The following is a 26785-nucleotide window of genomic DNA, read 5'->3' as shown; positions in this document are numbered from 1 at the left end:
ACGGTCGTGAATACTATATCCCCCGCTTCGCGCTTTCGCGCGGCGGGGGATAATTAGAGAGCAGATCTAGGTTTGACCTTACCGGAGGGCTAGAAGTGAAGGGACATTAGAGAGCACCGCATTCCTCCAGGCCGGGTCAGCCTCATGTGATATGACCATGTTCATCTCATGGGAAGTGATGGCATCGTACAAGGCACGGGGATCTTCATACTCCTCAGGGGATGTGAAGTGATCCTGCAATGTCAAACAAGTTGAGCTGTTACAGATTCTTTCAAGTAAAGTGAATGAAAGTTGTTTTACATCACAGTCAGCAATATTACAGCCATGTCACGACAACATGAAAATAATCAACTACTCACAGGCAAGGCAGTGGTTGCATGCACAAGTACTACTTAACACTGTGTGTTTGTTTCTCTGTTGTTTACTCACTCACTCAGCAATATTTCAGCTGGATGACAGTTGTCTGTAAATAATCAAGTCTGGACCAGATATCATCAGCATCACACTCAGCAATATTTCAGCTGGATGACAGTGGTCTGTAAATAATCGAGTCTGGACCAGATATCATGAGCATCAATCCTGGCAATTGGGATACGATGACACGCATCAACCATGTCAGCGACTGTGACCACCCAATCCCGTTAGTCGCCTCTTATGACAAGTATAGTCGCCTCTTACAACAAAACCTATTCTAACCCAGATCTTCACAGGTCTCACACTGTCTGACACACACACACACACACACACACACACACACACACACACACACACACACACACACACACACACACACACACACACACACACACACACACACAGTGACACACAATCAACCAGGTCACACACTGCAACCAGCTGGGTCACCTCTATTGAAAAGCATTGGTTAAGTGAGGTGAAATGGGGTTTAACGTTGCTGTCAAGATTATTGCACTTATATAGCAATGTGTATGTACGTTTTTATAGTGCCAGCCCACTGGGAAACCAAGCCATAGTTTAACGTGGAAGCCCCACTCAGACACAGTATATGAGTCTTAGGTGACCAGTCCTTGTCTTATCCCTTAATGCCAAGTGCTAGGCAAGGAAACAACAAGTAACATCTTTTAATGTCTTTTTGGTATGACATCTATTTAGAATTCAACCACCAACTTTCCGCCCTCGGGCAGGAACAAGCATAGGTTATTTAGGACCTTTTCTGTCCTGAATTCTGACATTCATGTAGAAATGAAGTGACTGTTTACTTATTGTGTTTGTCACATTTGTCAATTACTTAATACAATGCCATGCACCTTCAATAACACAAAATTTCTGTTTGATAAGAAAAGTCCAAGCTATATTGTGGCTGTGGTCGTTATTGCGAACATAAACTCTGGTCCATAATTGGTTCTTGATAAAGGTGTCAATATAATCAATCAAAATTTGCTTGTTTGTTGTTTAACACTGAACTCAGCAATATTCCAGCAATACGACAGAGGCCTGTAAATAATCAAGTCAAACCAGACAAACCAGTGATTGATATTATGAGCAACGAACCATGCCATCGACACGCCAGCAACCAAGTCTCCCAACCTGACCACCCAATACATAACATCATTGGACAAGTATTGTTTGCTGGGGTGAAATCTAACCCGGACTTTCCACAGGTCCATCGTTAGTAGGTTACCTGGTGGAGTTTGAGTGACATTCTGATAGCTGGTGCCACCACCCTCCTCATCATCTCCATGTCGGCAAACACCCACTCATCCCGCTGAGAGGTGATCCGCAAGTCCCCCTTAAACAGGGCATGGAGGCCGAACAGGAAGAAATCAACACTGAAAGACATAAAACACACCCATATAAGCAATTATCTTTCATATGAAGTCTTAGATAGGCATTTAGAACTTGAAACATTTTTAGGGATAACAATATCTTTATTCTTTGTAATGATGTTATTTCTTGCCCCTTCATCAGGTGAATACTGATACTACTTCTTGTCCCTTCATCAGGTGAATACTGATACTACTTCTGGCCCCTTCATCAGGTGAATATTGATACTACTTCTGGCCCCTTCATCAGGTGAATATTGATACTACTTCTTGCCCCTTCATCAGGTGAATACTGATACTACTTCTTGTCCCTTCATCAGGTGAATACTGATACTACTTCTGGCCCCTTCATCAGGTGAATATTGATACTACTTCTTGCCCCTTCATCAGGTGAATATTGATACTACTTCTTGTCCCTTCATCAGGTGAATACTGATACTACTTCTTGTCCCTTCATCAGGTGAATACTGATACTACTTCTTGTCCCTTCATCAGGTGAATACTGATACTACTTCTGGCCCCTTCATCAGGTGAATATTGATACTACTTCTTGTCCCTTCATCAGGTGAATACTGATACTACTTCTTGTCCCTTCATCACATGAATACTGATACGACTTCTGGCCCCCTCATCAGGTGAATACTGATACGACTTCTGGCCCCTTCTTTAGATGAATATTGATACTACTTCTGCCCCCTCATCAGGTGAATACTGATACGACTTCTGGCCCCTTCTTTAGATGAATATTGATACTACTTCTGGCCCCTTCATCAGGTGAATACTGATACTACTTCTGGCCCCTTCTTTAGATGAATATTGATACTACTTCTGTCCCCTTCATCAGATGAATATTGATACTACTTCTGGCCCCTTCATCAGTTGAATATTGATACTACTTCTTGCTCCCTCATCAGGTGAATACTGATACTATGACGAAGGGGGAAGAGGTATCCGTATTCACCTGATGAAGGGCAAGAAGTAGCCCTGAAATGTTATTAAAGTAAATCTCTCTCACATCACTATTTCTAACAATGAAATACCTCCCTCACAGGCATGATAAGTTTCCAGTGTGAGTTGAGATACAACAGCCCTACTGCAGTATACCTACACACACATAGATATCAACAGAAGGGAAACAATCAGGAACTTCTTTAACATCTGGATATAGGATTTGCACAATATAAGGCAGCATAGAAGAATTGCATGACATAACAAAGGCAGCATAGAAGATTTGTGTCAAGGTAGTAACTTTGTGACAATGCAGTCAGCCACCACACTATCAGGCCATAATAAATTAGTTGCTAGATTATAATCAGCTTTTTTTTCAAAAGTGGGGAGGGAGGATTTTTATTTTTTATTTTTTATTAAAGTTGTCAAGTTTAAGACTGGACACCTTGGTATGAATAATAGATCACAGAAATAACAAAGATGTGGGGTAGGGATAATAATCTAGTAATTAATTTATTATAGCCTCAATAGGATTCGATGACACACAATCCGACAAGTCTCTGAACCTGACCAGTAGACTCTTAGAGGTATATATATATGTATGTAGCAATGTTATGTATGTTCTGTACATACGTAATGTGCCTGTGTATGACTGACTGGGATGGTGTATGTACATGTGTATGCTACACAGCAGTAGGGCTACTTAACGTCAACTAACTCACGCTTGAAACTTGTGACTCCTGTGGACTGACCTTGCTGAGGCACTGTTGTGAGAGGCATAAGCTAGGGCACGGCGACCCAGGAGACTGAGGCTGTAGCACAGAGATACCAGCATGGAGCCCTTATCACTGTCCACACTCTGCAACACACGGTACAATCATCACAGCACCATACACAGTAGGACATTCACATATTAGTACAAGGAAGTTGGGATGCCATATCTGGACTTTTCCACATACAGAGCAGGCTGCATTGACCAGGGTGGCGTTGTACAAAACAACCTTAGCGCTACGACTGTTGTAAGTCTATGTTAAGGTATGGCAGTAACGATCACCTTAGGGCTACGATCGCTTTGTACAACGGCACCCAGGCCCTACTACATCAATACAGATTCTGACAGTGACAATTAGTTACATTTGTTGCTTAATGCCACACTCAGCGCTCAGTAAATAATCAAGCCTGGACCAGACAATCTAGTGATTGACATCATGAGCATCGATCTAAGCATTTGGGATAAGATGACATGCATCAACCAAGTCAGCGAGCCTGACCACTTGATCCTGTAAGTCGCCTCTAATGACATGCAGCGGTTGCTGAAGACCAATTCTAACCCAGATCTCTATGGGGCACAAGTATGGGTACCGTATTCAACGTAATAAGCGCCCAGGGCGCTCTCAAAATTAGAAATAGGGGGCGCTTATTAGAATATTATTTTGAGTTGAAAGATTGTAAATTTCGTTGTTTATGCCAACAGCCTGAAGTGTTTACATACGAAAGTTTTTTTTTTACAAGAATTTAATTGCCCATATTGTGCGTATTACACACGAATAAATACGTCCTGTGTACATTGATCAATCGGAAGGGGTGCTGATTGGGATTGTTTACTAGCCAATATATTAGCAAATATCGCCGTGGGCGCTTATTAGAGCGGGGCGCTTATTACGTCGAATACGGTATTTTAACTCGGATCTCTATGTGGATTCACAGCTACAGATTCTTACATCCTTACAGTTACAGTGCACAAGTTGTCATTCAAAATGTTTTCATAAAACACTATCACTGCAATGATAAAACCTTACTGCAACATCAACAGAATTGTTTTCATTGCAGTTAAAGTGCACAATTTGCCATCATGATGTTTGTTTACCAAAAATGTTTCACTGAGTGAGTGAGTATGGTTTTACGTCACTTTAAGCATTATTCCAGCAAATATCACAGCTGGGGACACAGGAAAATTGGCTTCACACATTGTACCCACGTGGGGAATCTTCGGCGTGGATAACAACTAGGCTACCCCACAGCCCCCAATCTAAAAGGACATTATTTTGTTCTTTACAATGGGTGGCAAACAATCCACCAACATAAACCAACAGGTATGTTTCTACACTTACATTCTCCCTGCGTGATGCACAGTGCTGTATCCACTGAAGATACACCGCACAGAAGGAGCGTCTGGAAATGCCGGACAGTTTGGTGTCGTAGTCGTCATCTACATGCATGTTGAAGGTGGGGTCAAGGTCGGTGTAGTCATCATCGGTGGTGGTCTGCAAAGCCTCCCTGATGGCCTCGTCTGTCAGCCACTGCTCAAGTCTCGGTGACCGCACAGTGTAATATATTATACTCTGTAGATTAATAATACAGTATGGTCACTACAGAGGTCATAAACTGCCAGTCAGCAATGTTCAAGCTGTATCATTTGTTTGTTTGTTGTTTAATGCCCCACTCAGCAATATTCCAGCCCATATCAGTTATATATCATCAGTTATATCACAAAATTACCAAGTGAATGTCAAAAGTTGGTTTACACTGCAGTCGACAGTAGTACAGACATATCATTGCAGCCTTTAAACAAACAAGTCTTGACCAGGCAACCTAGTGGTCGACAGCATCAGCAACACTCCACATATGTGGTGTATGAAATGGTGACACACAATAAGCCAGGAAACATACAATCCCCTTTTCAGTGATGTGAGGTGAGGTGAAATAGGGTTTAACACTGTGTCCAAGATTATTGCATTTAAAAAGTGACGTGTATGTATGTGTGTGTGTGTGGTTGCTTGTGCTAGTCAGGACTAATCTGATTTTATAGTGCTAGCCCACTCAGACACAAAATTCTGATTCCGAGCCGACCAGTCCCTATTTTAACCCCATTAATGCCTAGTGCCAGGCAGGGTAACAACAAGTACCATCTTTTGCTGTCTCTTGGTATGACCCTGCAGGAGATCAAACCACTTTTCAGTCAGGTGTTACTGGGCAATGTGATTCTAACTTTATTTATTTGATAATTTACCTTGATGTAATACGTGATGAGCACTCTCCTGAGATCAAAGACTGTCAGCATTGTGGCGGCACTGTTGTCCGAGATGCTGTAGCCCTCCAGTACATACTTTGTCACCACAACCTCCCATGCCAACCACCGCTGATTGAAAGCCGCGTTCAGAGACAAGAAATGGGGTAAGTGGCCTGGCTCAAAACAACAGAATCCTGAAAACAGATAGGATGACCACAGTGACCTTGACCCTTCCATCACAGATTTAGTTTCACTTCCCCACTAAACAGAATATAGTAACAGGGAGACATAGGTCTTCACAGGCAACAGACTGTTAGTGTAAAGGTAAAAATGTGCAAGGGAGTGAGATGCACGTCTTAGACGTTTACCACTTTTTGTGAAACTCAGAGGATGCGCTAAAAAAAATAGAAACATAATCAGGGAGAATATTACTTATATTACTAATAGCAGGTTTCTTGCACGTCTAAGGCATGGACCTCTGTGCATTGATTTGTCTTGCCTTATACAGGTGACTGGGTAAAAACGTGCAAGTAGCTCCAGTAAATTAGCACTCAGATCTTGCTGTGGGAAAGGGTCCTGAAAGGCATCATGATGCTAGGGACGTTGGACCTACCTTCATTCTCCTCCACTCCCTCTGTGATAGCCTCCACCTCCCTCTGCTGACAGTAGGTACCTGTAACACAGACATCATCAACAATAGTACACTGCAAGGTGGTACCCTGCCCTAGCATGTTACACATTCCTTTTCTAAACACAGAAAAACAAGAGTTTTGCCACTAACGTGGCTATATCCCCCACCCCTGTTGCAGAATTTATGACATAATTAAATCTCAACAAACCCTAACCTTTTTTAACCGAGGTGGAACTTGTCATGGAAATTGTGAAAAAAAGAAGAGTTTGTAACCTAAGTCCATCTTGTTGCCAAGGAAACGTAAAAATAAAAATGTCTAAAATTTCTAAATCGCAAAAGGCACCAGTTCAGCATGCACCTGACAGACCTGCAAAGTTTGATGAAAAAATATTGAACGGTTTCTGAGTTATGCTCCGGAAACGAAACGTGACGGACGTAAGGACAGACGGACGGACGGACGGAGCCCGTTTCTATATCCCTCACCAACTTTGTTGGGCGGGGGATAATTACAAAGAAATGAAAATATATTATATATCTCCTGTGTAGATAATATTTTCAATTACGTAATACAAAAACAAAACAAAAAATTGAATACAATATTTTTACTTTCTTTGTAATATATGCATTTCTCGACTCATAACTGACACACACACAAACTATGCACAACACATTGTTATTACCAATTACATGTATATATATTTCAGTGGCCCTACCTCTGAACTCCAACCCCCTCAACTGGAATGTGACAAGCCCGTTGCCTGTTTCTATGATATGTACAAGAGCGTTGAGGTAGTCGGAGGCCATGATAAAGCAGTCTCCCTGGGTGTAATTGCCCCAGCGTCCCAGCATCAGATCCCCACACAGGCTGTGCTGTAGCGACCGAGTCAGGTGCTCATAGAAGATGGAGTTGAGGTTGTTGTCATCAGCACCTGCAGCAGCGGGAAACAAACAGTTCATTCTTTCATTTAAGTGAGTGAGTGAGTGAGTGAGTGAGTGAGTGAGTGAGTGAGTGAGTGAGTGAGTGAGTGAGTGAGTGAGTGAGTGAGTGAGTTGGGTTTAATGTCGCTTTTAACAGTATTCCAGTATCACAGTGCGTCAACTTAATGTGGGAGAAAAACCCGAAGTGATGCAGGTCTCAGGCGAAACCCACAGGCATGGGTATGGTGCTGACAAACCTAGAAACATAATCGGGGCGAACCAGGATTCGAACCCACAAATCATAGGTTTCCGGTGTGCCCAAGGGATGCAACTCTGCACAGCGAATAACAGCGCCTTAGATGACTGGGTCACCTGTGCCCCTCTTTCATTGAGGAATGATTGCTTATTTATTCAAGTATAATTAGGAGATAAACCTATTCTGATATAAATTTTCAGGTGGTTCTTCATTGATTAAATACTGCTTAATATTACACTTTGTGGTATTTAATCAATCATGAATCACCTCAAAATGTAAAACCAACTCGGTTTATCGCCATTGTTAATACCAATACAAAAATGCTTTTTTAAAACAAGACTCTTTTCTTGCTCATGTATTCAGTGCAGTGATGCTGTCGGAAGTGGTTATCGCTCATTAACCACTTCAAATTCAGAAAATTAACCAATCAAAATAGATCATCATTTAATGTCATGGCAGAATGATGATGAATACTCAAATGAAATGGAGACATCGAATATACCTTCTTGATGGATGGATGAGTGTATGAATAAGTGTTGAGTCTTCCAGTAGGACAATGAGGCTTTAAGTTACCTTTTACACCATAAGGTTATTTTCTGAAGGATTCACAACTGGTACAAGATAAGCAAACACACCTGGATTTCTCTCGATCTGTGAGGCAAGGCGTGTATTGCTGTGATCCACCCTCTTGGTGCTGAAACCATAGGACCTCAAGCTCAACACTGGACATACAATTCATTACCTTAAACAAGCGAGCAATTGGGTTTTAAGCAGTTGTGAGAAGTTTTTCAGCTACCGTATTCGACGTAATAAGCGCCCCGCTCTAATAAGCGCCCACGGCAATATTTGCTAATATATTGGCTAGTGAACAATCCCAATTAGCACCCCTTCCGATTGATCAATGTACACAAGACTTATTTATTCATGTATAATACACACTCGTGTGTTATATGCACCCTTAATTATGGGCAATTAAATTCTGGAAAAATATATCTGTCGTATATAAACAGTTCAGGCCGTGAGCATAAACCACAAAATTTATCTTTCAACTTTGTTTTTTCGACCAAAATAATATTCTAATAAGAGCCCCCTATTTCTAATTTTGAGAGTTCCCTGGGCGCTTATTATGTCGAATACGGTATTAGCAGAGTGTAATTGGTCCAGAAGCAGATGAACAGCTTACAGCTTAGTTGACAATTCTATTCAGGCACCTGTTTGTAGGTAGAACACTAACTCTGGTAACTATGAGGACTCACTTGTAGTCTCTCTCCCAGAACTTGACTGGTCGGATATAGGATGTGATGAAAATAGCACTGCCCAGGAATGGGTTTAGAGGGGTGGAAAGAAAAGCTGAAATAGCTGCCTGAAGAAACAACATTGCAGAATCTGATTCCAGTCAAGGAGCATATATATACCAATGTTATAATATGGTTAAGTCAAGTAGTCACCCGTTTAGAATAACAAATATGAAAAAAGGGTTCAATTTCAGTCATTTGAAAAGTTTGTTTTGATCATAAGCGAAAGTTTCTCAAAGCAAAAACAATTATTTCTTTCTGAAATCAATAATTTTTAGCGATTCACTCAAGTCTAGACACGATGGGCGAACAAAAACATGTTTGCTCATATTGATGTTTAATGCCAGAAAGATTTAACTCAGTAACGTTCCAGCTGTATGACGGTGGCCTGTAAATAATGGAGTCTGGACAAGACAAGCTTGTGATTGATATTGTGAACCACATCCACACCATCAGGGTACGCCGACACACATCAAGCAAGGACCACCTCCAGGAAGTAGTCCCTTATGACAAGTACAGGCAGGTGGGGGAGCAATCCTAGCCCTATGGAACCATATTCCTTGCCACTTGAAATAGAATCATGAAATATCGTGATGATTAGTTAACGAAGATAGATGCATGTGTACTAATACTTTAGAGTGAAAGTAGACTCCTCTGACGATAACAAATATTACATACAGTAATGACAAAAATTGCACTGAGACTCTATTCCAAGTGGCTCGGACTTCGTGAACAATTGATTGCTTCTGTAACATTACTACATTTTGAAATCAAACAATTGGAAATATTGGGGTAAATTTAAAAAACTCGGACAAGCAGTGTCCATGATAATCTCGGACTCGGTGACACCATCAGGAAAGGATACGAGGCACACTAAAAGGTTGTGCAAAGGCATGAAAGGCAGACCCCCAAGTTATCTGCCACGGGGCAATGTAGGTTATGATAAACTTCATCTTCAACCACAGATCACAGAACTGAAAGAGAAGAATGTCACATCACAAAGTGCTTCATCATTGCAATGTGTTCAAATACTCCTACATACATAATTAATTAAATCAGATAAGAAAGAGGTCATTCAAACATTCTTCCAACAAGCACCATTAAGTCTTCAGAATCAATTTTTGTTTGTTGTTTAATGCCGCACTCAGAAATATTCCAGCTATATGATGGTGGCCTGTAAATAATTGAGTCTGGACCAGACAATCCAGTGATCAATGTTATGAGGCACAATCTATGTAGTTGCCTCTTACAACAGGCATAGGTTGCTGGGGAGCAGTTCTAACCTGGATCCCTAAGGGGTACCAACGTTTTGACTTGTAAGACTCATAGTAACAAGTGAATCAGGTTGAAGACTGAGTTAACATGGCCCTGTTTTAAAAACTATTGTAGTGTTGTCACTGTCATAATTCCCCTAGCTAAACATAGCCTTACTTCCCTTGTTAGCTTACTAATGTTGCGTAAGTGGGCTCAGTGTCCATGACAATGGTCTATCATATCAATCTCATATATCACATCATATCATATCAATCTCATATCATATATCAATCTCATATCATATCAATCTTATATCATATCAATCTCATATCACAACAATTTCATATCATTTCATATCACATCAATCTCATAACAATATCATATCATATATATCATAACAATATCATGTTATATCATATCATATCATATCATATCATATCATATCATATCATATCATATCATAACAATCTCATAACATATCAATCTCATCATATCTCCAAACCTCCAAAAGTAAATCTTAAATGAATACTAAGTCAGTGAGTGAATGTTGTAGGTCATTCTGCAATGTTAAAAACCATATACCAAAAACCTATAAATAATTAAGTTTGGGGCAAACAAACCAGTTGTTTACAGCACAAGGAAAGATCCACTTTGTCAGGTACAAAGACACTCAGTAACCACCTCCTCTTAGGGACACATACAACCCGAGAGTGCCTACACAGTTTTATATTCCCAAACACATATCACTGGGGATTTCCTGACAAACTGCATCAAGAGAGTCTCACCTTGCAAAATAAGATGGAAATGAAGAAATAGTCGATGAGGATTTTCTCGGATGACCACCTGAAGTCATACTTGAAGAAGAAGACGGTGAAGGTGAGGATCATGTACTGTCGGGGGGTGTCCGAGAACGCAAACCTCAGCATCTTCAGCGCACACACCACCACGATCAGGGGACCAATACTGACACAAATACAAACAATATATCAAATTTTGAACCATATTTGTTCATCTATTTGTATGTTGTCTGGTGACTGATACTTGCAAATAAACTCATCAAGTCCTGTGAACAAGCAACATATATTTTGTCCATGGGTCTCATGGGTTGGTGGGGTTTTAGATTTTCTACTTCTGTTTTGTATGACCTGGTATATTTGAGCTTATTCCATCTTCATGTAGCAGGTGGATTTTTTCAGGTTATGAAATCAGATCATTTCTAGCACACTGAGTGATCATCGCAGATTGTCATCCAAAAACTGGCGAATTATTTTCTTCAAATTTGGAAATGAAATAAAAGAAAATCCTATTAAAAGTTGCAAATGTCCTAACGTCTCACAATCCCTGTTTTCTCTCGGTATATATTTGATGCCATATATCCATGTAGCTAGACTCAATGGCCTGATCCATCCATCACAATGAGGAGTGTTTGTTTGTCTGTTTGTTGTTTAACGCCACAATCAGCAATATTGCAGCTATATGATGGCGGTCTGTAGATAATCAAGTCTGGACCAGACAATCTAGTGAATGAAATAATGAGAATCCATCTGCACAATTGGGATACGATGACTGGCAACAACCAAGACAGCGATCCTGACCACCCAATCCCGATAGTCGCCTCTTACGACAAGCATGGGGTGCTGAAGAGCTAATCTAACCTGAATCCTCACAGGTCACAATGAGGAGTGAGTGAATCTTGTTTTACGCCACAGCCGGCATTACTTCAGTGGCATTGCAGGAGTGAGATGACACTCAATCAACAACATCACTAACCAAATCACTACACTCAATCTGTATTTAACTAGCATGAGGTTGGAGACCAATTCAGTGAGAACTACGACAACATGAACTTACAAGTTTTTGAACTTGCACACGATGTATGGAGCTGAGGTAGTTAAGGCACAGAGACACACAACAGGATACATGGCATTGCGCTCGAAGAATCTCAGCCACACGTACATCTTCTCAAACAACATCACCTTGGCTGGTTCTGCAGCAATAAAAGAGAAACACATAAGTACCATTCCCTCAGGAGGCAAATGCCTCCATAAGATACTGTGATACTTAATATAAGGTTATAACCAAACCTTCTGGCTTAAGTAACAAGCATCCTGCTGAATATTCACTTCATTCCTATTCACCTTAAAAATGAAGTGTTCAAAGTAACTTCCTGCACTAGCAATTGAACTGCCTGCACTAGCAATTGAACTGCCTGCACTAGCAATTGAACTGCCTGCATTAGCAATGGAAATGTTTGAAATTAAAGGGGTCTTTGAGGTCTGCTCCAATGGTGAGACCCCCTATTGTTTCTTGTTTAACGCCGAAATCAGCAATATTTCCTATATGACGACAGTTTGTAAATAATGGAGTCTGTACCAGGCAAACAAGTGATAGTCACCTCTTACAACAAGCATGGGTTGCTGAAGACCTTTAACTTGTTACATTAGGGTTATGAAAAAAGGCCCTTTGAGTTTCATGCTAAATTTTGAACAGAATTGTGATGATTATCTTGTATGTACCTCATTACTTAGTATCAAAATTATGAAACCAAAATATATGCAACTATATATGTCCCCTACATAGTGTAAGAAAGCCATGGGACTGACAAGATATTTGGTCTCCCTGCTCTAGAAGCCCGGGCGAATGGTGATATTGACCTTGTATGTACCGCATTACTTTGCATCAAAACTATCAAACCAAAATAATGACATGAAGGTTAAGACCATATTCCCCCCCCACCCCCCACCCCCAGTAAAAAGAAGGCCAGGACACTGAGTTATTGAGTTGAGGGTATACATCACCTTTGACTTCAAAGTAGTTCCTCTCCCTGCTCTGGAAGGCCGGGTGGGAGCAGCACAGCCAGGGCATCTCCTTCCGCAGCTGGGGGATGATGTAGTGGATGACCAGTCCCAGGCTGGCCGCCAGGTAATACAAGATGTCACTCAGGAGGGGCTGCAAGCAGAGCTAAGAGGGTGAATATTTGTTTAAGGCCGCTTTTAGCAATATTCCAGCAATATCACGGTGGGGCACAGCAGAAATGGGCTTCACACATTGTACCCATGTCGGGAATCGAACCCGGGTCTTCGGCGTGATGAGCGAACGCTTTAACCACTAGGCTACCCGACCGCCCCAGCAGAGCACAGAGGTCAGGGTGGGCAGCTCAATGCCACTTGGAGTAGTATCCCATCTTGTACTCACAAAGATGTCTGCATAAATTGTGACAAACTGATTACTTCAACTTCTTGTTGAATAACTCCACTGATGGCTGACCAGTTGAGATTTTAACTGTAAAAGTGACTGAAAACACGATTCAGGCAAGACTTAGAGAGTTATGGTTTTACGCCACTTCTAGCAATATTCCAGCAATATCATGACGAGGGACACCAGAAAAGGCTTCACACATTGTACCCATGTAGGGAATTGAACCCAGGTCTTCGGTGTGACGAGCGAACGCTTTAACCACTTGGCTACCCGACCATCCCCAAGACTTAGAGAACAACCAAGGAGCTACAAGGAACGATAGATTATCTGTCCTGAGTGAATGAATAGTGTTAAACCTGAGCCTTTGGTGAGATACTTACAGCATTCATTCTTGAGGGACAGACGATCAGTAATTCAGAGAGTAGGTTATTACTCATTGACATTTTAAAGAGAAAAAGTTGAAAACAGCACACTGTGTAGATGACCTCACATAATCAATTTGTGATGTCATGAACAATGGATGACATCATATCATATCTGTCTTGACAATGAAGCACTGTGATGTCACATGGCTTTAACTGACCAATCAGCATTGCAGAACAGTAAACTGCACCTGGGTAATATATGAGGATATAAGCGTTACCTGCAACACAGGACTGGTGAAGGCAGTACTGACATGGACAGCAAACACGAGGACAGTGATGAACACACACACCAGCAGATCTGACTGTAGTCTCTCACTCTGTAACACAGCCAATAGGACACATCACACATGTTGTTCATACAAGTTTCACAATGTCTTTACAACACTGGTGATGTATTGGTTCACAATGGAGATATCAATGCATGAGAAACTGTTTTTAAACCATTTACTATGGACAAGATTATAGAGCGAGTAAGTATGGCTTAATGCAGCTTTCCAGCAATATTTCAGGAGGCCACCAAGAATCATCTTCCCGAGGCAAGAGAGTTAACGGACTTTAAAAGTCCAGTTTCCACCCTTGCCTAACTAGGCTGGAATTCCTGGGCTCGATCGTAGCACCACCAGTGGCTATTACGAGTTATGTCCCTTCTATGCCTCTCCTATGGATCAATCAGATTCCATCTCTCATATCACTTGCATTTGCTTCAAACAAAACAGCGGTGCCCAGTCAAGACAATCTGATCGATAATCAAGGTCTATATTGTGATAAAACGGGTGTTACATCGCAAAGTGCATCAAATCACGTGAGCACCTTGATTAAAAACATGAAAAGATTAGGAAAATATATGTTGACAACGAGTTGGCGGTGCACATGCTTTGCAAATCCTGCAATCGACCGAAATCTGCAGGTCAGTTTACGAACCGGATTTTGATTTCATTGCGCGATTTTGATTGGACTATGCATAGACTCGTTAGTCCAGCCAATATGTAACTCCATAATACCAGCCTATTTCGGCAAGGGTGGAAACTGGACTCTTATAGTCAGTTAACTCTTTTGTCTCGGGAAGATGCCAAGAATGGGTTGACAAGATTAATGAGGTGACACAGCTATTACTGACCACACACGTCTTCAGTTTGCCTGGAAGTGGATCAACCAGCTCTTCCTCCTTGTCATCCTGTTTCTCCTCCGTCTTCTCCTCCTCTCGTCGCACAACACAGTCCCTGATCATCATCCTGGGAAAAGTGTATACAACAAAATGACACTAGTGTTTGGCTACACACGCTTCATGCAACTGTTAGCCTTCATCTTCATCTCTAGTTATTTCAGTGTCAACACTATCATCAGTATCAATTTATTATCCATATTGTTCTAGGGTTAACAAAATCAATACAAATAACACATATAATTATTATAATGTTATATATATAACATAGCTACGGGATAAATTGCAAAGATCAATGAAGAGCGAAGCATGGCTTATTTCAAGATAAAACATTGTTCTATCATGAATTAAAAGTACACTAAAAGTATTGGCAACACTGTGAAGACTTGTCAACATTGTTGGTCCATAACAACCTGGTCACTAGCAGGATACCACCTCAGCACCCCTGCACTTGCTAGCCTCGTGGTTTAAACTGCTTGCCCACTGAGACCCTAATCATGCTTTCACTTGCTCCACAAAACTGTCACACACTGTACCCACCTGATGCTTATCATGAACTTACCAATACAACCAATGCACAGGTCAAGGCATGAACTTAACAGAGCATGGGTCAAGTCATGAACTTACCAGAGCAGAGGTCAAGTCATGAACTTACCACAGCACAGGTCAAGTCATGAACTCAACAGAGCATAGGTCAAGTCATGAACTTACCACAGCACAGGTCAAGTCATGAACGCAACAGAGCATAGGTCAAGTCATGAGTGAGTGAGTGAGGTTTTTTCCGCTTTTAGCTATATATTCCAGCCACTAGGCTACCTGACCGCCCGTCAAGTGAGGTGAGGTGAAAGGGGTTTAACGTTGCGTCCAAGATTATTGCACTTTTATACCGACGTGCATGTGTTTGTGTGGCTGCTTGTACTAGTCCTGACTGATGCCGATTTATAGTGCTAGCTCACTGAGATACCATACCGCAGTTTTACATGAATACCCCACTCAGACACAGTATACTGACTCTGAGCCGACCAGTCCTTGTTTTAGCCCCTTAATGCCAAGCGCCAGACAGGGTAAAAACAAGTACCATCTTTTAACGTCTTTTGGTATGACACGCTCGGGAATCGAACCCCGGACCTTCCGCTCTCCAGGCGGACGCTCTACCACTATACCACGGAGGCGGGTGGCCGTCAAGTCATGAACTTACCAGAGCATGGGTCAAGGTATGAACATACCAGAGCATGGGTCAAGGCATGAACTTACCAGAGCACAGGTCAAGGCAGGAACTTACCAGAGTACAGGTCAAGGCAGGAACTTACCAGAGCACAGGTCAAGGCAGGAACTTACCAGAGCACAGATCAAGGCAGGAACTTACCAGAGCACAGGTCAAGGCAGGAACTTACCAGAGCACAGGTCAAGGCAGGAACTTACCAGAGCACAGGTCAAGGCAGGAACTTACCAGAGCACAGGTCAAGGCAGGAACTTACCAGAGCACAGGTCTAGGCATAAACGTACCAGAGCACAGGTCAAGGCAGAAACTTACCAGAGCACGCTGGGGTCGCTTGCACTTCGACTGAGGTGATATGAGACAGCGACCAGGACACCACAGAACACAGAGAACAGAACATTCTGAGCTGCCTCCCGCTCCACAGTCTTGCCACAAGTATGCTCCGTTCCCACCCCCTACAAAACAAACACTCCAGTCAATCTCAAGGCATTTTGATACCCGACACATATAAAACCATTATCAGTCTCATTTATGCTGCATTTGAAACTAAGGTAAGTTAACACTTAATGAACTAATAATGTTTGTTAAATAACTGATACAATTCTTGAATTGAGAGAGTTAGTGAGTATGGCTTTAACATTGCTTTCAGTACTATTTCAGCAATATCACGGAGGGGAAGACAAGAAATAAGTTTGACACACTGAACCCATTTGGGGAAATCAAACCTAAGTCATCAATATGTAAAGCGAATGTTTTAACCACATGTCTACCCAACCTCTCTAGCTGACATGAGGTGAGGTGAAGTGGGGTTTAATGTCGCGTCCAAGATTATTGCACTTACATATCGACGTGCATTCATGTGTGTGTTTGTGTGGCTGCTTGTACTAGTCCCGACTGATGCCGATTTATAGTGCTAGCTCACTGAGATACCATGCCACAGTTTAACATGAATACCCCACTCAGACACAGTATGTATACTGACTCCGAGCCGACAAGTCCTTGCTTTAGCCCCTTAATGCCGAGCGCCAGACAGGGTAACAATAAGTACCATCTTTAACCGTCTTTTGGTATGACGCGGCTGGGGATCGAATCCTGGACCTTCCGCTCTCCGGGCGGACGCTCTGCCACTAGAGTGAGTGAGTGAGTATGGTTTTACGCCGCTTTTAGCAATATTCCAGCAATATCATTGCGGGGGACACCAGAAATGGGCTTCACACATTGTACCCATGTTGGGAATCGAACCCGGGTCTTCGGCGTGACGAGCGAACGCTTTAACCACTAGGCTACCCGACCGCCCCTCTCTGCCACTAGACCACGGAGGCAGTCTCTAGCTGACATGACAACTGTTTCTTTCACTAATAGCATGACAACTTATGTAATAAAACACCAGATTATTGTCATTACCATAAGTGTATTTCAATGAACAAGTAGTACTCACCAAGAGAGCTCCATAACAGAAGCCATAGAGCAGGGCAACAGCAAACACACTTCTACACAAACAATACACTGAGGCAACGAGGCCTGTCGTTGCTGAAACACAAACACAAACACACATACATCACCGGAGAAATAACACTCAACACAGTGGTGCTGACAATCAAGAATCATAATCAGGGCAAATGGAACCCATGACTCGAACCCACGATTGTCAGATTCTGACACGACTAAGGGAGGTAACTCTGCACCGAGACTTGAAGTACCTTACATGACAAGGCTACTGTTCTCAGAAATTTGCTTGATTTGAAGTAGGTATCATAATCATTATCCAGTACTTTGCTTAAATTTAAATTTAACAAATTTAACAAATTTCAACAAAATTAACAAAAGGCAGTGTTTGTTAGTGGCCAACATTTATTTAAATGTGTAGGACAATCAAGAAGCATTCCATTTTTTTAATGTGTTTGATAACAATGGCAATGAAGGCGATACAAAAGGTAGCATAACATACATGGGATATCTGGGATTATCTGAAACAATACATTATGTCCATAGGTGGATTCAGAAGGAGGGGTGGGGGGGGTGTCCAGGCCCAACCCTGCCCCCTTTGAAAACCAAATGTAAAATGTTGTGGGCAGTAAAACCTCCTTTAAAAATGCTGCATCAGCCCTTGATCTCGTGTAGTACTAAGCATCTATATTTGCATACAACATGACATACTAACCATTGCCCCCAAAGACATGCATGTCAATCTGCTCCAGCATGTACATGATGAATGTGTTGACCTGAGGTAGAAGCCCCGCCGTAAACAGCAGCGGGAAACACAGGATGAAAACTGGAGAGAAAGGGACAATCAGAAAATGTCAGAAAGTGAACAGTGTTTACCAGAAATTACCAGTTTTTTACCAGTAAAATGAGGTTTGGACTGGTAATTAATGTGACCGCCACTCTCTATGGACTGGCAAATAACCTACCTTATAAATCTTTGTTGTTGAACTAAACATTGACTATATTTTTCGAACAAAGTCAGCTTGTCTGTTACCATCAGGGTTTCCCCTCGTCTATTTTTAGTGCAAGGAAATAACATTTTGCTTTGCTTTGAGGTTAAATATATACTTGTAGTGATTTAGTCCCAAAATATTAAAAAAGAAGAAGAGAACTTTTTGACTGAACTTTGTGTGAATGACATGTAGATCTAACCAAGTTACTTAAGAGATGACATCATTGAATTGAACATGATGCATAATTTTCATACATCCTTTTTCGTTGTTGAAAGTTGGGACTGACAAAAGTTTTAGAGTTGCCAGTCCACCAGTACAGGCAGTTTCAAAAGTCACGGGAATAGTGGTGAGGGAATGTTGTTTTAAAACACATAAGTACTACCTTTACATCATATTGGTTTATGAAACATTGACTATTAGCAGACATAACCATCACAATCACACCTTAAACATGTTCAAGCAATATGATTTGTAGTTTTTTAACAAGACAGCAACTGGCAAACCAGATAGCTAGATTTGTTATTGATTCAAATAATAATAAAAAAACGTCTACCTACTTTTGAGTAAATCTCGAGCAAATATGAGAGACGATACAGCTGTGAAAGGCATCCCGTATATGGAGATGGGATGGTTCCCGACGCGGTCACTTGCATAGTCCAGCAACAACACCAGGCCACAACACAGACAGAAGTAGAATGGACGGCTGAACACTATCAATCTGTTGTAGCCCTGCATAACACACATCAATGTGTCAGAATAGCAATTATTCCTAAGGTTTGCAAGAAAGAGCCGTTAAATCTGATAACTGACCTGATTTTAATATTACTTTTCCACATTCAAGGCGCACAAGGACACCCTGTGTTTTACTTAATTGTTTAACACCGCACTCAGCAATAGTCCATCTATATAATGGGGGTCTTTAAATATTGAAATGCAGTGATTTACATCATGAGCACTGATCTACGCAATTTCAACGCGATGACATGCATCAACCAAGTCAGCAAGCCTGACCACCTGATCCTGTTAGCCGCCTTTTCAGGGTTAGAAACTAACAGTTTTTGCCCACTAGTCCTTATAATGATAACATATAGCAAAACACTTAAAATGGGCCAATTTATACTAGTCCTTAGGATACCTTTACTATTGGGCAGTTTGGTAAGGACTACAGGACTAGTGCCAATTTCTAACGCTGCTTTTACGACAAACATGGGTAGCTTAAGACCAATTACAACCACGATCTTATTGGTATCTGTGTCATGTGCAAGTGTGTTCTGTATACTAGGTACTTACATGCATTGGGGAGGAGGCATCTGGCTGGACACTCTGGTGGGAGACATTGAACACAGTTAGAAGTACTCATAGTCGTGACGAACACAAATCATAATGCTGAGAACAGTTTAAAGACTCTCTACACAAATATCATCAAAGCTGTCAGGTGCCTATTCATCCTTGCTTTGCTGGAGAAAAAACCATGTACATTGTCCTAAAGAAACATTCAAGCTTCATGTTAATCCGTTGACATGCAGTTGATGTACACAGATGCCTTTACACTGTCTCTAAAATAACGATAATAAAAAAGAAAATGGATGAACTGCACGTTAGGAATCACACTCGAGCCTTCAGAGTGACGAGCGATTGCTTTAATTTCAATATACGATGACCTATTTACTGATAGGCTTCCTAAAGTTTATATGCTTTGTGCTAAGTTATTACTCTATACTAGAAGCTACATAGATCACCTATTTTCCGATTGACAACACTGTCTGACACTAACACTGGTCTGCTATTCGGTCTAGTGAGTGAGTGAGTGAGTGAGTGAGTAAGCCGCTTATACCGCTTATAACAATATTCCAGCAATATCACAGCAGGGGACACCAGAAATGAGCTTCCATTCCATGTGTGGAATCGAACCAGTGTCTTCGGTGTGACATGCGAACGCTTTAACCACTAGGCTACCCCACTGACTCTGAAACTCAAACAACCAACATATTGTGATCTTATATAGTATAACCTCCAAATGCCGCAAGCTTTGCTTACCTTGAGCAAGCAGTACTGGCAGCCGGCAATGATGAAACAGAAGACAAATATCCATATGTCATGGTAGAAGTTGCATGACAAGACTAGAGCACCGAGAGCACCGACAGCCACTGCCATGAGCACAGCTACAATGTTCTCAAACACAGACAAGCTCCTGCAACACAACATGGCTTTACTTGAGGTAAGTTGGCTAGACTACTGAAAAATATGCTCAGCTATAACAATGACGGAGAAACTTTGTAATTATTCTCTTAATATAATGCGCTACCTTAAGAATATTCAATCTTGTACTGGGTACTTAAACCCGTGAGCACCCCTTGGTTGCATGCAAACAGACAAAAGGAAATTGATCAACTTACCTATCTAACAATGCCAAAAGGGCAAGTCTATCAAAACGGATTTTCAAAAACTTCTTCTTCAACAACCACAGTTTGTAGAAATGTTTTGGCTTCTCCTTCTTTGACTTAGTGTGTGTTGTGTCAGAATCTGACGAGGTGTCGGAGATGGTTGGTCTGCCCCGACCACTCTCCAGCAGGGCCTGGACATAGGACTGCAGTGCACTATGAGTCCGCATTTCATCCGTTGTCCCCAGAGGGCCAGGCAGAGCCAGGTCATGAAACAAATCAGGCCGCTCTTCCGGCTTCGGGGAGTCGAGGATTACTGTTGAGTCGGAGCATGTTGAGGCTGAAGACCATCTGTGGAAATAGAAAGAGTATAAGTCTTCTGTCTGAATACACAAAAGGCATGGACATTTCCATACCATTTCTAACATTCTGAAGCCACATCACCAGTTTGTGCAAAGTCTACCAGCCTGAACTTGTCAAGCTACAACTGATTCAGTAGATTTTAGTCTTAATATGTGGACTATTATTAGCTGTTGTTAAATGCCACACTCAGCAATATTCTTACTACATAACAGCAGTCTGTAAATAAGTCTGGACCAAACAATCCAGTGATTGATACTGCAAGCAATGGTCAATGTCATCAGAGTTTGATGACACACAATCAACCAGGTCATCAAGTCTTGACAATCCAGTGATTGATACTGCGAGCAATGAACAATGTCATCAGAGTTTGATGACACACAATCAACCAGGTCATCAAGTCTGGACAATCCAGTGATTGATATTGCGAGCAATGGTCAATGCCATCAGAGTTTGATGACACACAATCAACCAGGTCATCAAGTCTGGACAATCCAGTGATTGATATTGCGAGCAATGGTCAATGCCATCAGAGTTTATGACACACAATCAACCAGGTCATCAAGTCTTGACAATCCAGTGATTGATACTGCGAGCAATGAACAATGCCATCAGAGTTTGATGACACACAATCAACCAGGTCATCAAGTCTGGACAATCCAGTGATTGATATTGCGAGCAATGGTCAATGCCATCAGAGTTTGATGACAAACAATCAACCTGGTCATCAAGTCTTGACAATCCAGTGATTGATACTGCGAGCAATGGTCAATGCCATCAGAGTTCGATGACACACAATCAACCAGGTCAATGAGTCTGACCAGCCAGATGCTTCATAAGACCAGCATAGGTAGCTGGGGGCCTATTCTCACCTAGAATTCCCAACAGGGCCTATTATTAGCTGAACTTACAAGACCAAAAGAACTTTTATTTGACTTAAGCATCAGAAATGCTTCAACAGAAAGCAAGCCTAGCCTTTGACTGGAAATTTTAGCATTGATATATCGACTCAATGTACAATTATATATCAAAATCTTGATCAATAATAAAATGAATAATTCGGTATGTGTATAGATCTGCAGTTAAATCAAGTTAATGCTAAATATGAACTCGGCTAGTCCATTTATGTTAAAAAATTAAATGTCCTGTCTTCTCATGGTCCATCACAACCATAGTATTCCTACTAAATGTAAAGGTTTCTGTTTGAATTATTAACGTAGCATCAATATTATTAAATTTGTATCGATACAGTATCGACACTAAAAATTTAGCAATACATAGATAGGAATTTAAATTTCACAGCCTTTTTAAGGGTGTATGAACCTTGGTGATGATCAACAACTTACTGGGTCTTGTTATGCTGTTCCTGGTTCGGCCATTCTTCTTGCTGGTTCTCCAGCATCCCCAAGGCAACGCCAGAACTGTTCTCACCGAAGGTGTATGTTAGCCAGTTACCTATTAAACATCACAGCATGGCACATCTTACATTTACAAAGAAAAGAAGTCATAGAAAGGGATTTGCTGTGCAATATCTTCACTGTGTCACAGCCTGCAATATTTAATGTTGATATCCTTTGGGAAGACAGTTTTAAGTCTTTTTCTAATCCTATGCAGTTGGAAGAAGTAGATAATTTATCTAAAACTGTTTTTCAAATGTCACTGCATTTCTGTAGTGTGCCATTATACATTGGTTATCCTTCTAGAACAAGGTTTGGGTATTTGGCGCCTATTCTGCCTTGCAACATTGCAATGAAGGAAAAAGGGATCTTAATTTTCTTTCTGTTACATCACTATATTGATCATGATGGAAAAAGAATATTTTAATGTGTGCATGTCAAACAATTGGTTTGGGCATATGAATTATCATATATTGGACATTTTGCTCATGAAGATTATATATTCTGTCCTTTTTCAGCACAAACACTCACCGAGCATGTCACAACTTAAAGCAAAGTGCCCATGAACACAAATATACTACTCAAAATATGTTAAGGAACACCCGTTTTCTTCATATGACAATAGTTAATCTGTCATGGCTGGTGGAATTGCAACACTCAGCCTTCTAATTGTGGGTGCTCTTTAACTTGTTTTGAGTAGTATATTTGAGTGTAAAACTGATGATGATAGAGTGAAACTAACCACTCTCATCTTGGAAGTAGTGGACCGCACCATCTGTGGTATCCATATGGGAAGTAGCAAGATGGCCACCGGTGTTCATCACGAGGCTTGTCAAGGCTGCTGCTGGTGGGGAGTCACGGCGTCGACGCGATGCCAGTCTCTTTTTAGCACCACGCCTCCTTTAGGTATACGCACAAACATACAAATACATATACATAATGGGCAACAGGGTTAGTGCCTACTCAAGTCACAGATGGTTAAACTGCAGTGGAGGATGCAGGTCGCAAATATAAATCCCTGGTTGGGAAGTATGAGTGAGTGAGTGAGCGAGGTTTATGCCACAGTCAGCAATATTACAAAGTTTTCAAGACAACCAGATTGTGTTCTTGATGAAGAGTAGTGTATTGTGAGTGAGTGAGTATTGATTGACGGCATTTTTAGCAATATTATTGCAATATCACGGCAGGGGGCACCAGAAACAGGCTCCACACATTGTACCCAAGTGCAGGATTTGAACCCGGGACTGTGGCATTGAGAGCAAGTGCTTTAACCACTAGGCCACCCAGTTGCCCCCATGTCATCTGAACATATTGTTGTACAAATGATAAAGAAAAGGAATGGTTATATTGAATGGTGTTAAATAAGTACTGTAGTGTTATGTATTAGCAGTGCACTCAGGAATCAGTGAACAGCATGGATAATTTGGTGACACAGCATGACCCCATTTCAACTCATACCAAAATATGGAATAAAGATAAAAAAAATATGACTCCATCCAAAAGCCCTCAACTAAAACCAGAACCACCAAACAACAGTATAATCAATAGTGATAATATATTTTGCTCTTCTCATCATCAAACAAGGATCTATGCATCTAGCATCTAACAGTCACGCACAAGCTAGTAATGCTATTCACATGGTGCAATATATTAATATTCATTACAGTCATATTCCTTTGATAACAATAGCAGATGTACAGATAATACTTAAAACATTTCTTTCTGCAAAATGTGCCATCTGGTGTTAGATTCATAAGGATTTATCTGGTGCTGCTCAGAGGTCTGCAGCAAATGACAGCAAAAGTTCTCAATTTGAATTAAAAAATTCTTCAGAAATTACAAACACAAAAACATTAAAGTAATCAATTTTTTCACAATATCATGATTTTTGTCGCAATTTGCTTGCCAAAGGCACTTAGTTTGAAATCCTGGATAAATCCATGCTTTACCTACAGCCTAGTAGTTACATTACATAAATATCCAACCTAAGAATTAAATTGAGAAACAAATATTAAGTTGTGAAAGAAGCTTTCAGGAAAGTAGTACAACAGAAGGGAAATGGGAAGACAGACAAGGCCTGCTGACTTATGGTCCAATCACAGAAGTGCAATGTAAGCGCTCCGAGCAAGGGAAAGTGAGCAGCCATCCTACCTTACTCCTTTCCGGTGTTTATTATCTGGTGTCTTCTCCCCTGTAAGAGGCAACAGAGCTGAGAATTCAGTGGGGGTGGTGGATTTGGACTCAGTCTCGTCGGTGTTGTTGGGGGCAGGGGTCCCTCCCCCGGGGGCCCCTCCTATCGCCCCATTGTCCTGTTCAACAGCTTTCCCCTTATCTTCACTTTCTTGCTTTATTTTTTCTATAAATACAGGGTTAGGCGTAAAAGTTCATCCATGTACAAGAATGAGGTCAAGTCATTTAAACAGGAACCAATTTTTCGGCAGTCACGACCAAAAATATAATCAATATCATCGAACAATGAATAGTCTCTAGAAACATTTGAGGAAAGAGGCTTAAGGGGGATAACTCAGGACATGGGTGCGATAAGGCCTCGGCTAGACACATTGCTATATTTGTCACACCACCAATGCATATTTTAAAGCAATAGCAAAAAAACAATTTTTCACATGATGACACACAACCAGCCAAGACTCTCCCAATACACTGGGGAATTAAGCAGAGAGTTATCATCTTCTGAGGTTTAAGAAATTTCAATGTTAAATTTGGAAAATTAAACACATACACAGTAATGGTCATTTTCTTGCATATTTTACGCATATAGATGGAGCAATGTGGGCACCCAGAATCACCACAGGGTGTTCCAATAGAGCAGCTCATTTGTGTTTTTAGAGGGAATGACCAGTTCGTGGTAAAATATTTAATTTTTTAACGATTTTAAAACCCAGTAGTTTTTTTTTAGAGGGACAGCAGACAGGGATCAAATAGATTAAATTTGCCCTATGTTTGTTTTTCGATTGTATTTTTAATACTTTCTCCAATGATATTGCATGGACTATTTACTAAAAAAGGAAAAATATCTTGTTAAAACCTTATTAAATGATATTCATATCATTTGAAACTTCATTTTGGATACTGAAATAAGTCACCAATTCTGTCTTCTACAAACAAATATGTGATAGATGAATATCACTTCAAGGGCTATACAAAATCGTCAATAAGAAGGCTTCGCAAACTATACCCATAAAACTGACACTGAAGTTCTCACTGAAACAAGCTGGCTTTCAAGGGCTAAACATTTTTTACATATATTCCTGGTTTGGCTGGGGAAAAAATATGAGTTAACTGATTATTCATAGTGTAACATAATATCAACAAAAATGGAAGTCCCAATGTTCATTCCTTATCCTACGTGACAGAATGCCAGCCTCTATGATATATATTGTACATGTGTTGTACAGTAGATTTCCTAGTTGTCTCTGACCTGCTTTAGATGCTTCCTCCTGCTTCTCTTTGTCCGGCTCATCATTGTTGTTATTGTTCTGGTTTTCTGAAATCATGGGCAGTATTATTATTTATTACCCAAAGGGTTAGAAATAACAGAGTGCATAAAAATCGTTTGTGCACTCGTGCAAATATCACTACACGTGCACCAGTGTACTGTTTACGTCATGTGGACGGCATTGTTGACGTCATGCAAATCTTATTGTGACTTAAGGTCAGAATGACATCACCATGATCACGCTAGAAACAATGTCATTGCTGAAGATTGACGTCATTCGACAGGTCTGCTTTTCTAAGACGGCACTCGTGATTTGTGCATTTTTCTCATGGTTAGCTCCAAAGGATTAAGAAATAATGGGTAATAACAAATTTATAACTCTCGCACGGGAAATACAAGAATTCTGACACTCGTTTCGTAAAATCAATATGATGATGCACAAGCTTGTATAATAATCTCCACATATGTGGAACACTCAGATCCAGGTTAGGACACATAGGGGATTCTTAGTACTATTTCTGGCTTTTGGCAGATCTTACAAACTTACAAACTATTGAATTTCTGCCATAAGTAGACAATCTAACAGTGTGAAAGGGTGAGCTTTGGTTTAATGCTGCTTTGAATAGTATTTCAG

The 26785-nt window shown here is 41.0% G+C and overlaps 1 protein-coding gene across 4 annotated transcripts in view; it reads right to left on the bottom strand.

Annotated features, from left to right (window-relative positions):
- Positions 1 to 26785, bottom strand: part of LOC124123943 (pecanex-like protein 1) — a 50682-nt gene that overhangs the window by 8289 nt on the left and 15608 nt on the right. For 2 of the 4 annotated variants that reach the window (XM_048403892.1, XM_048403895.1), the window contains exons 7-32: positions 26134 to 26199; positions 24846 to 25050; positions 23437 to 23594; positions 22644 to 22752; positions 20953 to 21288; positions 20594 to 20747; positions 19847 to 19879; positions 19114 to 19285; positions 18280 to 18390; positions 17557 to 17648; positions 16434 to 16573; positions 14855 to 14969; positions 13956 to 14054; positions 12913 to 13063; positions 11966 to 12101; positions 10900 to 11077; positions 9726 to 9834; positions 8822 to 8951; positions 8201 to 8259; positions 7105 to 7320; positions 6374 to 6433; positions 5761 to 5954; positions 4862 to 5092; positions 3473 to 3609; positions 1661 to 1808; positions 83 to 234 (exon numbers count right to left, since the gene is read on the bottom strand). In XM_048403892.1, the coding sequence (XP_048259849.1) occupies positions 83 to 234; positions 1661 to 1808; positions 3473 to 3609; positions 4862 to 5092; positions 5761 to 5954; positions 6374 to 6433; positions 7105 to 7320; positions 8201 to 8259; positions 8822 to 8951; positions 9726 to 9834; positions 10900 to 11077; positions 11966 to 12101; positions 12913 to 13063; positions 13956 to 14054; positions 14855 to 14969; positions 16434 to 16573; positions 17557 to 17648; positions 18280 to 18390; positions 19114 to 19285; positions 19847 to 19879; positions 20594 to 20747; positions 20953 to 21288; positions 22644 to 22752; positions 23437 to 23594; positions 24846 to 25050; positions 26134 to 26199 (3691 nt within the window). The remainder of the gene's footprint in view (positions 1 to 82; positions 235 to 1660; positions 1809 to 3472; positions 3610 to 4861; positions 5093 to 5760; positions 5955 to 6373; positions 6434 to 7104; positions 7321 to 8200; positions 8260 to 8821; positions 8952 to 9725; positions 9835 to 10899; positions 11078 to 11965; positions 12102 to 12912; positions 13064 to 13955; positions 14055 to 14854; positions 14970 to 16433; positions 16574 to 17556; positions 17649 to 18279; positions 18391 to 19113; positions 19286 to 19846; positions 19880 to 20593; positions 20748 to 20952; positions 21289 to 22643; positions 22753 to 23436; positions 23595 to 24845; positions 25051 to 26133; positions 26200 to 26785) is intronic. The other 2 variants (XM_048403893.1, XM_048403894.1) reach the window with 2 other exon arrangements.

The sequence above is a fragment of the Haliotis rufescens genome, unplaced genomic scaffold (assembly GCF_023055435.1).
Source record: "Haliotis rufescens isolate VD_foot unplaced genomic scaffold, xgHalRufe1.0.p SCAF_3, whole genome shotgun sequence".
Taxonomy (NCBI): Eukaryota; Metazoa; Mollusca; class Gastropoda; order Lepetellida; family Haliotidae; genus Haliotis; species Haliotis rufescens.
This window is presented reverse-complemented; position numbering and strand designations above follow the sequence as displayed.